The following is a 14,428-nucleotide window of genomic DNA, read 5'->3' as shown; positions in this document are numbered from 1 at the left end:
ATTAGAAGATCAAGAAACAACTTCTTTGGCTCTATTATTCTTTGTTGCTTTATATCCTCTGTTCTCCGTGGTGGGAGGAATAACAGAAACAAATGTCAAAGGATAGCAGGACAAGAGACTCTCTAGTTTCTCATTTCAGGTTAAGACTATTTCATGCCAGTTCTAAACATTTCTCATACTGTTTACTTTTGGAGTGCCCAAATTGCTGAAAAGACCTGCTGGTATTCAGTTGCAGATGTTAACTGGCATTGAGCAACTCCTGTTATTAAATGGAACTGGCAGAAGACTAATCTCTAGACTTTTGAGGACAGTTTTTAGGCTGTCTGACTTGGGGTGAGGTGGCATGAGTCTGGCTTTGTAGTTTTTAGTTTTGTGGAGGTGGTTTTTCTGTTATATAGGAAGTGAATGAGAGCTTCTAATTTCTAAAAGTTTCTATATTTGTGTTTGTGTCCCCACAGGACAAACTCTGGGGGAAGTAATTAGATTAGATATTGGTGAACCGCACAGGAAAGTCTGGGGCAAAAGCCCTACTGATTCAGTCCTGAAGATCCTAGGAGAAGCAGAGTTGCAGCTGCAAACTGACCTACTCGAGGAACTAGATGTAATGAATGGTAAGCACAGCTGGTAATTGTCTGCACTGCAAGTGTAAGAAGTGCCAGATGGCCAGTTTGTCTACTGAGAACAATTTTGAAGTCATAGAAGTATATTCTATCCTCACTCTTGTTTTCCACTTCTGGGTGTTGCCTCAGTTCTAAACATTCTAAATGTCAGCACAAGCTGATATTGGAAGACACCAAAATATTTCAAACTTGGTGAAGTGGTAAGAAATTAAGAAGGATGTGCTGAAAGGGAAGGATCTTCATTTTGTTGAAAAGTCTTGGACTTTGCTTTTTGATAGAAACAAGTCTGGTTTTTACAAGAATGTCATCAGCTGAATATTGTATTACATGGGTTCTATAACCCTCTTTAGCACGTGACTTACCATATCAGTGGATTCTTTTTCGGTCAACTGCTGCTTTTTATCCTTTCCATGTACTCCAAGTATAAACTTGCACTAATGATAATGTAGCAAGTCAAATTCAAATTTTAATATTTCTAGCTTTCCTCTTCATAATAGTTATACTAAAAGCAGGCAAACTTTTCTATTCTGTATCCCTTTAAAGAAATAAAAGTTCTCAACTTACATTGTAGTCACATTGTAGTTTATTATCAAACTGTGTCAAAGCACTGTTTAAATAATAGAATCATTTTGTGGTAGGTACTGCAGAACTTCTTGAAGGAGATCATCAGTCCTTAGTTGTAGAAGAGGAGAAGGAAGAGAAAGCCTTTCCTATGGTCGGAGCTCAGTCTTCAGTACCAGTTGGTATCACAGTGTCTGACATGACTATACCAGAAGAATCTCAAAGAGCTGGACCTACCCAGGTGCAGAGCAAACCTGTTATGCTGGATGGTAAGTAATTTAATCAGCAATTCTAATTACAAACTGTTTTTCAATTCAGTGAGGTAAATAATGATCCTGTATACTTTTATATCTTCCCGTAATTAATGTGCAGTTTAACACCTTTTAGGTAGGACCAACTGCTTCTATGCCTGTGTTGCAATTTGATTCACTAACGTATTTTGTAAATGTCCAGAAACCTTTTTTGTGTGCTTATAGAAAACTCTCTAGAACACAAGAGGAATTCTAAGGTGCTTCAGTTTTGTTGTTGTTGGGTTTTTTTGTTTGCTTCTCCCCATCAGTTGTGCTGGAATCTTTTTCCCTATGTGATACCAGCACCCTGATGACATCTGGGGGAATGTTACTGAGGTTTTTAGAAGACAGTTCACTGGAGCTTTAAGATTTAAGCTTTCTTGTATGAGAAACAAACTTATAGCTCTGGGGTTGTGAAACTTCAGTTGTTTCTGCAAAATGCAGAAAATTATTCAAGATGAAGGGTTTAAGTGTAATCTCAAGAAATCTGGTTGCTTCTGTCTTTTTGTTTGGTTGAGATTAATTTTTTATGAGGTGTATGACTCTGTTAATTTTAGAGCCTGATGATTTGGAAGCAGAGATGTTGGAAGAGACAGAAGGTCAAAAGCACTGGATTAAGGAGAGTAAGGAGTTCCCCACCACTGTTAATGAAGCATGGGTAAAAGAGAAAGAGGATAAGTAAGTACACTCCTCTCCTGATCCCTCTCTCTCCAGTTCAAACAGCTAGCTTCAACTGAGTAGGATTTAGATAGATCAGTTCAAATGTTAAGCTTAGCTAAAGCTTCATTGCTTGTCTGCCATGTTAGTTTTACTGCACTTGGTGGCTGAGGATTTTTTTCAGTAGAATAATGACTATTTTTAAATGGTGTTTCCCCTGGATGTGGTATTTTATAATAGGGCACAACATGACAGAAGAAATGAGGGAGCTCCTGAGAAAGTAGCACTTGACACAGTGCAACCACAAAAGGAAGCTCCAGAAGGTCAGTTGAAGTTTCTTGTTTTCTTTATTGTAGCTGGCAGTATGGAGTACTCGGGCCATCCCTTCTCACTTCTTCACTAACCCAAAAGAGCAGGTTTTCAGTCTTCCTTTTCTTTTTTAGCTCATAATTCTAAAAAGCAAATTCCTGATGAATTAGGAAGACAAATTGTGGGTGTTATTTTTGCCACTTTGGAAGAAAACATGTAACAACAAAGGTACACTATGTACTGATGAATAGGGCAGTGGCCCACACTGATACTTAGAAGTGAATGTCAAGTTTCTGAATGTTACGACCTTTCAAAATGACTATTTAAAGCGTTATGACATCTCGTGATTTTACTTAATAAAAGTGTTGCTTTGTTTATAGACATCTCTAATATTGAGCTGCATCTTGGATAAAAAATGTTTTAAGCAGCTGCTAGGGATAATCTTTATTGCACAGAGGAATTGCTTGCTCTTGGAGGTCTTTGAAGTAACTTCAGAAAGTCTGCATATTTTACAGTAGAACAGAAAATACATGGGCAATAGTGTCAAGTATCACTGATGATACTACTGGATCTATTTATGCATGGTTTAAGCAAACTGGTTTTTTTTTTTCCCCAGTGTTTGGGCGAATTACATTGAGATAGTTTTGAAGAAATCTAGTATAAGGCAAGAAGCAACAGATGAAAATGGATTACACCATAATTCTAGGCATGGGCTGGATAATGAGAAACTAAAAGGCATGCGAAGAGAATAGGCTATAGCTGAGGGCTGTATATTCTCAAAAAGTTAAAATGGGAGAATTTCACATTATAATGTATTTACTAAAATAATCCAAAGAGATTTTAATACTTTTACAGTGCTATTTTCCCCCTTAATTGTACAACAGAAATTAGTTAATTTTACTCAGTTGAGTTACCTTTTGCTCAAGAGCTTGGGGTTTTTAATCTATTTAGATTTGTAATGAACTTTCTTTACTACATCAGAAACTTGTTCCAGTGACTCTCTGCAACCTGAACCCTTATTCGAGAGGGTAATACAGCCCCCAGCTGTACCAACAGCCTCACCAGTTCTGTCAGCTCAGTCTTCGCAGGAAGAGCCTTTTGTACCTCGCTCACGTTCCATATCACCAGAAAAAAATAAAGGCAAAAGTTCATTGCTGATTGGACTTTCTACAGGGCTTTTTGATGCAAACGACCCAAAGGCAAGTTTAAAAAACTAAAAAGGAATACTTGTTTTTCTATAGTAATATTATTCTTATTTTCTTTTGAGGGTTACTGAGACCAGAGCAGATGGCATAACTGTTTCAGCAGGTGTTTGTATTTGTCTAGCCATGTCTGCCCTGCAGTATGACTGCACTGCGTTCATTTTATCAGCAGGACTCGTGCAGTAGTGAGAGTCTCTGGCTTCCCCATTCAGCATTCTGCGTCCAGGTGTTTGTGGAGGAATGCCACCACTTCTCTGAGACATCACTCGGGGTCCACGAGGAAATTCCTAACTTCCCCTATCTGCTTTCTCCCTTTTGTGCAGTTTTTCAGACTTATCACTACCATGCCATCATAAACGTAAACAATGAACAGATCAGCAAAGGCATCTTGTCAGTTCTGGCAACCACATGATTGGGTTTTTTTTCCCTGTAGGATTTAAACAACTAGGTTCTGGCTGTGAGGCAGGAGGCTGAACAAGAGTGAATGGAACTGCTTTCATGAAGGTGTTTCCTGACGAGCTGCCTAGGGCTGAGTGGCAGCTCAAAGTCTGTGAAATGAGCACAGAATGGTAGAATGTGGTTTTGATATTAATGTAAAATATTTTAAGAATAGTTATGGAACTAACAGATAAACTTCTTAAATCACGTGCAATACTTGCCTGGGTTCTACAGTGGAAAGTGCATAAAAGAGCAGCTGCTTTTTTGAAAAACAATGGTGGGAAGAGCTCTCTGGAAACTTGCACCCCTACATTGCATTCAGTCAATATGTAGCAAAGGATTTCCTAGGTGGTGGAATGCCAGATAAGGAAGGAAGTTTCTTCTTTTGACTCCCAGCCTTTTTTAGTGAGAGCATGAAAGGAGTTGCACTATTGATGGCTAATTGAATATTGAATAATATCTATTGGTTGATGCATTGCTAGGAAGCATAGTATCAGGGATAGCGCTGTTTGCATCTGTGGGAAAATAAGGGTTCTTGACAAGCCTGCTTCGGTTTTCACAGACCCATATATTCACATAAATGGATCTATGACCCTAATTTTGATTCCTCGAGTTAGTCTGTTGTTACCTTCTCTAGTTTATGAAGCTGTTTACCTGGCAGTTGGACAATGATTACAGAAAAGCTAATTTGTGAGTAGGGAGAATATGAACATTTGTACCCTTATCAGATTTAGCAAGTAATAGATATGCTTTATAATGAAGTTCTTCAGTGTATCAATAGGAACTGCTTCAATATGTCACTTGTTACTGCATATTTGGCGTGTGTTTTGGCCATAAGTGTTTGTCATGGAATTGTTAATGCAGTACCAGATGAGCTCTACATAATAGCAGAGAGCTTGGAGAAAAGCAGCAGATGTGTTGTTACTGCTGCAGTAGGCTTGATGAAAGAGAGCAACAAATTCCCTTTCCTCATTTGGTTGCAGCAAGAGGATGTTCAGTACTCTGCAGTATCTGCAAATGTAACTTTCTGGAGTTTCCCAAATATACCCCTGCTGCAGTTCTTAGCCAGAAACTAAGGAAACCTTTAGCAGGGAGCAGGGCAGACAGAGTTGGTGTCCTAGCTTTAGGCAGGCCAGAATGCTAACAGAGGTACGCTAATAGGAGAAGTAGTGTTTTTCAAAATACCTGGAAACTTTCAAATGATGGGGTAAAGTCAGTCTTTTAATTACTCCTTTGCTGTGGTGGTAATGGTCAAAAAGGGTGGTTACTCCTTTCATGGCAATAATCTTCTGGCCATGTGCTGACAGAGATCTGATATTTGAGCATGTATATGAATACACCGTGCTGGTATGAATTGCAGCTGAGGAACTACTTGTTTTCATTAAAATTTAGGGGTTTTCATTAGGAGCAAATACTGAAATGCACGTATTCAGAGCTATACTGAAGGAAGGTGAGGATTACTGGTAAAACTTCTTAGTGCAGATTAGGTCTTGTTTCTTGTTTCATTAACACTGCGGTAAATATTTAGTAATTTTTTTGTGTTCTTAGGCATCTTAAAAGAGAGGTCTGGTAGATCGCTGAGCAAACCGTTACTTTTGTTTCCATGTTGCTTTATTTCCATTGAACAAATGACTGTTGTAATTTTGAACTGCTTTGTAACACTTCTTGTGAGGGACTTCTTTCTAATACTATGGAACTGCCTTGGAGTATACAATAAACAAAAGTCACTGTTTTCAGTAACCAACCTAGAGAAATAATAAAATGTCATTTAGAAAAATATTCCTTTGTCAGCTACTTAAAATGTTTCTAAGCTGTAAGTGATTGACATGCATACATTCTAAACAATTGCATGTATATATCAATCTACTGCAATGTTCCTTTTCTTTAGATAGCCATCAAGCTAACAACCAAATCTAAACAAAACCAGGATCTCTACGTCAGTTGATGTTCTTAAAGCTTTTTAATCACTGTAACCCATAAAGGCAGATGGAATGCTCTCCTTTTAGCTGAGAAGCAAAATTCAAGATGTCAAATTTTCAACAATTAGAGTATCTGTGCTGGACACATTATTTTGAAATTGACCTTCAAAAGAAAAAGGACAAAAAAGTCTCATTTTCAATTATTTTGTAACCTCAGACTGTCTTTTGTATTGTTACCAAACAGGCTTTCTGTTGCCTTTGCAGATGTTGAGAACGTGTTCGCTCCCGGATCTTTACAAACTGTACAGAACTTTAGTCGATGTTCCCAGTGTAGCAGATGTGCAGCATCAAAATAATCTCGAAATAGATGATACGGAAGATGAGCAAGCTAAAGAAGGACCCTCTGATTCTGAGGATATGTGAGTGTATCACAGTTATCTAGTATTTCAACAGGCATCTTAGATCAAGAATATTTTTGGTTAGACGATAATGGTTACACTCAGCAAACCAGCATGGGGTTTTTACCCAAATTTTAGAAATCTCTATTGAATCACCAGTTACTTTGAGTCTTGTTCCGGAAAACTGTGAAGCTAATGGGATGTACTGCTTACAACGGCTGTCTGAATTTCCTTTCCAAATTCCATCCAAGTTGCTGTTCTGTCTGGCTTCTGCACCTTGCATTCTGCTGAAGCAGATGAAAGTTGATGACTACGGCTCTTCCAGAAATAAAGATTTCTTGAATATTTCTTTTCTTCGTATGTTCTGGGAATCTCACTTATCTTCTCTACTGTTGTATTGGGATGTCCATCAACTCATCCAAAATCTTTCTGTAGCTTCAAAATCTGACCCTGGCCCTTGACTACCCCCTGCAGCTTGGGTAGTCTGCAGAGATAAAGTCATCTGGTGTACGTATTCTGATGAGGTCTAGATCTCATTTTGCTCCACTTTTTTATCTGGATTGGGAATGTTATACTTGCCAGGGCTCTAAAATAGTGCATGAATACAAAGATATTGAAATCATCTTACTAATGAAGTTGAATTGAGGACCTGTCATCATCTTTTTACAAAACGGTCTGGTGTCTGTTTAGCTAATCTTTATTCCTTCTGTCTTGCATGATAAAATGGTATCAGTGCTGTAATCATGTTGGTCTGAGGAGACAAATATTTGCTACAGTGGCTTTCCAGTTTGTCGGCTTGAAGAAATAAGCTCTCCCTACAGGGTTTGTCATGTGAAGTATTAATTATATAAACTTTGTATCATTTTATTTTAGTATGTTTGGGGAGGCAGACACAGATCTGCAGGAACTCCGGGCCTCAATGGAACAATTGCTTAGGGAGCAGCCTAGTGAGGAATTCAGTGAAGAGGAGGAGTCTACTTTAAAGGCTAATGTCGTTGAATGCATCACAAATGGTACAGAGCTGGATGAAGGAGATGAAAATAACCCCAGCAGTGAAAGTGCACTTAATGAAGAATGGCAGTCAGGTATAATTTCTATTATGCCTATAGGTTATTTATGGACATTAACAGTCGAACACAGACCAATGGTTTTGCATTGTATATGTATAATGAAATAAAGCTCTGATTAGTAGTTTTCTTCACGTAAGTTTAAAAAAATCAGATAACATTTAGGATTTCTGAATGTTAAGGTCAACATCTAATCAACATTCAATGTTGCAAATTAAATGTTGGCTATTTGTTAGGCAGTGATTATTAGTCACTTTTGCTCTAGTTGTCTAAAACTTGTCTTCAAGGAAGATCAAAGACTGCACACCATATGTTTTGAATAATTCATGACTGCAATGTAAGAGTGACAAAGAAATAGAGATTGACAAGAGTGGAGTATCTGGGATCCAGCTTACATTACAGTTAAGTAATTTAACAGGCAGTCAAAAGGAACATGGAGTTATTAACCTTGTCCTTAGCCCAAAATAGCTTTTAATGTAGTCAAACTCAAATGAGACAGAAAAATTTATTATTGCCTTTAGCATTTTGCATTAGCTATACACAAGTGTCCTGAAGTCTCAGTTCTCTTTTTTTTTTTAAATCCTGGTTGAAATATAAGTACTTTACTACTCCTGTAAAATGAAGTGCGTTTAGAAATGTAAGTATAAAAAGATGTAGAAAATCAATAACTACTCTAAAACATAGCTATTGTGTAACTTTGGTTTATTGAAGGCTATTTTAAACAAATTGAAAATCTGTGAATATACCTGTAACTTATCTATATAATACATTCCAGTAACTATTTTAAGGTAAAATAAACTTAGGTGATGTCATCTTCTTTCCTTTTTCAACAGTGCTGATGTTACACACTGATAACATGCAGTACTATCTGTTTCTGTGATTCTGTTGTCATTGCAAGTGTTACGGTATTTGGTGCCAGTGTCCCAGCTTCTAGATTCATGATATTTTTGTAGGAATCGCAGGTGTCATTGCTGGGGGCAGCAGGAAGGCCTTCAAAACTCAGGGCAACAGATAGAACTTGAGATCTCCAAGATCCAGAAGTCAAATACAGGATTAGAAGTAATCTAATGGGTTTTTAACCCATATACAACATTTCTTTCAATGATAATTTCTTACTGATGTGACTGTTGATATTTGAATCAAGGATATGATTTGGTCAGGATTATACCTTACACTAGTCATACATAGGAATTGAAAGTAGTTGAGTTTTAATACTAACTCACAGAGTCTGTGACATACCTGGCAATACTACATTTTTTTAAACATTTGATAATATAAGCTCTGAAATCTAAAAAGTTGTATATTTTTCCCTGGGTAGATAAGTCCTTTCATAATTCAAACACCTAAGGAAGTGTTTTTCTTGGGAAAAAGCAGTTTGCATTTTATAATAGGATTTTATATAGGGATTCTATCTTGTATTTTTAAAATAGATCATTTTTTGTTAAACATACCTAATGTTTGACTGTTACAAACCCATTCATAAGGTTCTGTAGCCCATAAGTAAAATCATCCCAATTTTCTCTCTGACATTTATTGCACCCGTTGGCATACTGAATTTGCTACGCAAAGGAGATGCACTCATAAAAGAATGAGGAACTTCTGTAACTAAATTAGTACTGGGTTTTGTAGACTTGCTCCATGGAACAAAATGCATCTCCATGCAGAAATTAAAGAACTGATTCCTGCTGTGCATGTCTTTATTCTCTTCTAGAAGACAGGTGCTTCATTAAGAGGGTCTTTTGCCTAGCATGGGACAAGCACTGAACCTGGCATCAGTTCCACCTCAGAGATATGTGGAATGGTTACATGGAACTTGACCTACTGACATTGCTTTGCTAAATGAAAGTCTGCTTTAAGACCATGCCTTGTTTTCCTTCAGTATGAATGCCCTTATGGGTAACTGTCAGAGTGGGGTTTTAGAGGAGATAGCTAGGTGCTTCCCATTTAGGATTCAGACTTTCTTTGCTGTCAGGAAAGGGGCTGTTCCTGTTTCCTTGCAGGTTGTTCAGAACATCTGCCAACATTGTCTAGTGCTCCTGAGCTTACCTGCTTTCATTACGTCTAGAGCTCTGTGTGGATATCAAGTTTAGGGACATAGAAACAACATGAAGAATGTAAAAAAATGAGGGGGTTTTAGCTGTTGTTTTCTTTCTTTATAGATAATAGTGATGGCGAGATTGCCAGTGAATGTGAAGAATGTGATAGTATCTTCAGCCATTTGGAAGAGTTGAGATATAACCTGGAGCGGGAAATAGGCTTTGATAAATTCATTGAAGTTTATGAGAAAATAAAGGTTTGTGGAATAACCTCAAGTGGAAAATATTTTAAGAAACAAGTACCTAGGGCTGTTTACTGTGCCAGTAACTAACTGCATTGTGTGACTAGAATAAATGCTTATTTCTTTAGGTTTTTTATTCTGTTTCCACACACTAAAATATTAACAGAGAAAATGCCAAGCCAATGGATTAAAGAGGAAAACTTTGGGTTTAACCATAAATTGCATTTAATAAATTTGAACTATTTCATCCTATACCCATTTTAATTTTGGCAATGCGGATTGTCCTTTCTCCCAGGCTATACATGAAGATGAAGATGAAAATATTGATACTTGTTCAACCATAGTTCAGACTATTCTTGGGAATGAACACAAACACCTGTATGCCAAAATACTTCACCTAGTAATGGCAGACGGAGCCTACCAAGAAGGTAATCGCCCTGTATCCTGGCAATTATGGCTTGTCTTATGTTCTTTCTTGGTCATATACAGTAGGTTCCAATATACTTTTAAAACATATCTGTGCTTTGTTATATTAGTTGGATAAATTGATAAAAATCATGTTTTTCACAGAGGGTATTTTTATTCCTGCAACAAAACGTGGCAAACTTTGATTAAGCATGGTGACCACTCTGATACTGTACAGTCAGCTGTAACAATAGATGTCTTATGGAAAGTGCAGTGTAATTCTTTAATTTCCGTAAAACAGTTACGCAGATCGGGAAGATGGAAGTCTAGAACAAAAGTTAAATACAATTTTACCTTAAGAATTTGAATTACGAATTTTATTAATTTTTAGCTAAATATTCTTGTTCTTTCCAAAACTCTACTTGTAACAGGTTGCAGTACTTTTGGGAAAAAAAAAAAAAATTAATGTGGTTCTTTATCCTGTAACTGTAATTTGTCAGAAGAAAGCGATGTGGAGGTACCATCCATCTTAGTTTCCAGATGGCTCAGTAATACATGAAGAGAATTTATCTTGCTTGGGAGCCCTGCCTAGCTTAGCACAGATTACTAGGTAGATGGATAGTTCCGAGATCTTTCAGAGTCACTCTGTGAAATACCACAGAGACCGCTATCAATGAGGAATGGTTTTGGTTGTTTTGGTTTTTTTTTTCCTCTCATGTCAAAAACCTAACTGCAGTTATGTGATTTTTAGATTTCTAATGATGAAAGTCTTTACTGGAGAGTTGAAAAAAAAAATCTCAAATCTCAGTTATTTTTATAGAAATCAGAAGCATTATATATTGGCTTTAGAAATGTATGCAGTAGCCACTATTTGATGTATTTCAATTTTGAAAAAATAGATTCTAATGCATGTTAACCAATGTGTACCTTCTGCATCTTTTAAATTCTGTTACAAATCATACAATGGTTTAGGTTGCAAGGGACACTTAGAGGTCATCTAGTCCAAGCCCCCAAATGTGGTACAATCGCAGTGAATAAAGGGTTAAATAAGATTATGGTTTTCTATGGTTTTTATATGTAAATCCTTGGGGGGCAAAAAGTCTTTAAAACTAGTTTTAAAAACATAATTCTTTTCAAAAATTCTAATACAAATTACACTTTCCCAGTTTTCTTTGCTACTGATATAGGAGCACTCAGTAAGAACAGCCAGTACCAGGTAGTTTTTCAACCACAATTTATTGATTTAATGACCGAACGGGAAAGTTATATTGTAGCAGTTTGTTTTCCAAGTGTCCAAAGGACTGGCAATATAGAATGAGAAGAATATGGCAACTGTAGCGTTACCAGTTTCTTGTCCCTGCCACTTTACCTTAAGGATATTTTAAAACTAGTACTAAAAGGCAGAAATGACAGTTTGCTGAAATGTTGTCATACAGATTGTAAGCTATTGTCTGAGTGAATCCTGTTAAAATGAGCAGATTTTCATCTTGCAAAATGCTGATTAACAAGTGGCTCTTTTTAATAGCTTAAGTTTTAATTTGATATTTTACAAATCTGTCGTAGCATACAAAAATGTAAAGAGAAAGGACTTTGTTACATTTCAGACCTTTAAAGAAAAAATCCTATGCTAGTAAAGGTGAATAGAGGACACGTGACTGTCGGAAGCATGTTCATGAGCTTCTGTCTCAAAAGTTTTATACTCTTCAAATAAAAACCAGGAAAAAAAATCTATATTGCTCTTTACCAAGAGGGTTGTTCTAACTGAAGCAGGCCGCTTGAGATGAAACCATCTTAAATTCACTAATCCAAGAAAGATGATTATTTGCACACATAGTGCTTTCAAAACAGTTTGGTAATGGTCACCTCACTGGTGACTGGCTGAGGGAATTCTTGTATTATTGCTTACTAAATTGTGGTTTCTGGTTTGTTTTATAACCCCAGCTTGATTTTGTGTGTGTGTGTGTGTGTGTGTGTGTGTGTGTGTGTGACACATTTTCATCCTGTCTATCCCCCTCTCCTGCTTTTTACAGATAATGATGAATAAACCTGACTCAGGAAATTCCTTGATGCTGTAATACATATTGATGTTTGAAGTCTGCACAGCTGAAAAACAAATTGTAGTGGAGAATGTAACATTGGGCAGGAGAAGCAGAAGATTCCAGAAAAGAATGTTGATTGTATGAAAAAGAGGAAGAACATGCCTTTTAAAACTGAGATACCTATACACTTCTCATGTATGTACTTGCATATGTGCTCATTAAATATTAGATGTCCAGAACTTTAAAAAAAAAAAACAAAACACAAAACAAAAAAACTCCAAACCTGTAATCTCTAAAATTCCAAAAGAAATACAGAAAGGAGTACCTGGAGGTACTCTGATAGAAAACTGAGACCTATAACATAAAACAGAATTTTTGCCAACAGTTGGCTGGTACAGTTAAGCAATTGGAAGCACTACTGTGTTGTGGAGGTACATCTAGCTATTCATCTAGCTATTCACTTACGTACTTAAAATAGCCTCCCTATACACCTACATAAAGAAATTACTTCATTTTTATTGGCCCTTGTTATTGTATTTTAATAGAGTCTTAATCTAGCCGTCCAGTTTGAGTATTTAACATTTTTCTTAATAAAAAAATTGTTGTATTTTGAAGCTGCAGGCTTCCGTCACTTTTTAACCAGTGTCTTCTGAAATCTCTTAATGGTGTTTGTAAATCAAGGCAAACTTGTACTTCAGTCATTGTTGAAATGTCTGGAGTTTTTTGAGATTGCAAAATTCATTTGGAGCTAGAATACTTTTTTCCCCAGTATTTTTCTTGCCCTTCCCAACATCCAAAGTATTTAGCTCTGTTGAATTTTGTAATCTGGTCAATGATAATACAGGATGCTGTTGAATTGAAAGGAGTGGGGTTTTTTTCCAGTTTATTTTTAATTTCTTACTGTTACACTCATAGCTCCAGCAAGTACAGGGGAAAATGAAATATTGCAGGCACAAGTGCTATGTAATACTTCTCATCTTTTGGCTCATGTTCTGTAGCTTGATTTCCAACACCCCAAAAGAAAAAGAGGTTTCCTCTGACCCACATTTCCTTGTCCCTTGTGTCAAAGCAGTACTATACAGGGGAGAAATTAGGTACGCTGTAGTTTTCCAGTCATCATCTCTGGAACAGCTTTATTGGCTTACCCATACAATAAATCTCATGTTACAAATCTGATGAACTGTCAAACCTCCAACTGCCCTATTGGAGAACAACAGATACTTTGTTATTATTTTTTCCAGCTACAACCAGTCACAACCTAAAACTGTCAAAAGTTACTTTTCCACAAAGAAAAATCAAGTATATACATACATATATATATATTATTTAGAACTGTCAAAATATGTACATGATTTTTGTATAATTGTTTTATGGTGGTGTTATTAAAGTTTTGTCCACTGAAAAGTGTTAATTATTTTTTAAACACATCCAATTCTTAAAGGTAGACCAAACTTACCCTGTTTCAGCTGGATCTTGGGAACCTGCAAAGAGAATAAAATTAATAACCATAAATGCCTTTAATATATTATTTTTTATATCCTTATTTACTTGATAAACACCTCTTGCTTCATCTGATGAGAAAGTATGGTCATTACTGGAAACAGTGCTGGTTCTGCCCTATGCTGCTTCTCTTCCCCTACCTTTTTTTTTTTTTTTTTAACTTTCTGCAGTAAATTTTGGGGCTTTTCCTTAGGCTTCTCTTCCATTCCACTTTTCACTGCTGAATAATCTATTCAGAGAGATGATCTTCATGAGCTACATCATCCCATGACTTTTTGCAAATACACTCTTAACTACTCTAATGAAGAATGAGTGTGCGTTATTTTCCTTTTTCAGGTTTGCTTTTCAAATCGTACCTCGCCCACCTTTTGGGGGAAGGGAGGACCCCAAACGTTTTAGATTTAGAAGAATACAGGTTAACCATACAGAAGGAAGGAAATGTACTAACGGGTATATTCTGCGCTCTATAGTTTTGAATTTTCTCAAGGTGCTACAGCCTTACTGAAGTTCAGGGTTGGAAGGTGTTTAACTCTTCTGAAATTGAAATCGTATCACTATTGACATTCTTAATTTCCTACACAGTGTACTGGCTTGCTTCTGGTAAGAAAAATTGACATAATCTGCACACTTCAAGCTTTACAGACATAGAGTCTTTTATCAATTAATGATTTGAAAAATATGTATAAACTGTGCACGGCTTTTCAAGAATAATCTTCAAACCTGCCAACCTATACGGGATATCCTT

At 36.6% G+C, this 14,428-nt stretch overlaps 1 protein-coding gene across 15 annotated transcripts in view; it reads left to right on the top strand.

The window, feature by feature from the left end:
• Positions 1 to 13,587, top strand: part of NEK1 (NIMA related kinase 1) — a 53,633-nt gene extending 40,046 nt beyond the window's left edge. For all 15 annotated transcript variants that reach the window (XM_075091092.1, XM_075091086.1, XM_075091096.1 and 12 more), the window contains 10 exons: positions 459 to 611; positions 1,259 to 1,450; positions 2,029 to 2,149; positions 2,369 to 2,451; positions 3,419 to 3,636; positions 6,261 to 6,415; positions 7,268 to 7,479; positions 9,621 to 9,754; positions 10,035 to 10,167; positions 12,175 to 13,587. In XM_075091092.1, the coding sequence (XP_074947193.1) occupies positions 459 to 611; positions 1,259 to 1,450; positions 2,029 to 2,149; positions 2,369 to 2,451; positions 3,419 to 3,636; positions 6,261 to 6,415; positions 7,268 to 7,479; positions 9,621 to 9,754; positions 10,035 to 10,167; positions 12,175 to 12,188 (1,415 nt within the window). In that variant the 3' untranslated portion in view covers positions 12,189 to 13,587. The remainder of the gene's footprint in view (positions 1 to 458; positions 612 to 1,258; positions 1,451 to 2,028; positions 2,150 to 2,368; positions 2,452 to 3,418; positions 3,637 to 6,260; positions 6,416 to 7,267; positions 7,480 to 9,620; positions 9,755 to 10,034; positions 10,168 to 12,174) is intronic.
• The last annotated feature ends 841 nt before the right edge of the window (positions 13,588 to 14,428 follow it).

Source organism: Phalacrocorax aristotelis, chromosome 4, assembly GCF_949628215.1.
Source record: "Phalacrocorax aristotelis chromosome 4, bGulAri2.1, whole genome shotgun sequence".
NCBI lineage: Eukaryota > Metazoa > Chordata > Aves > Suliformes > Phalacrocoracidae > Phalacrocorax > Phalacrocorax aristotelis.
Note: the sequence above shows the minus strand (reverse complement) of the source record. Positions and strands in the feature narration are given on the sequence as shown.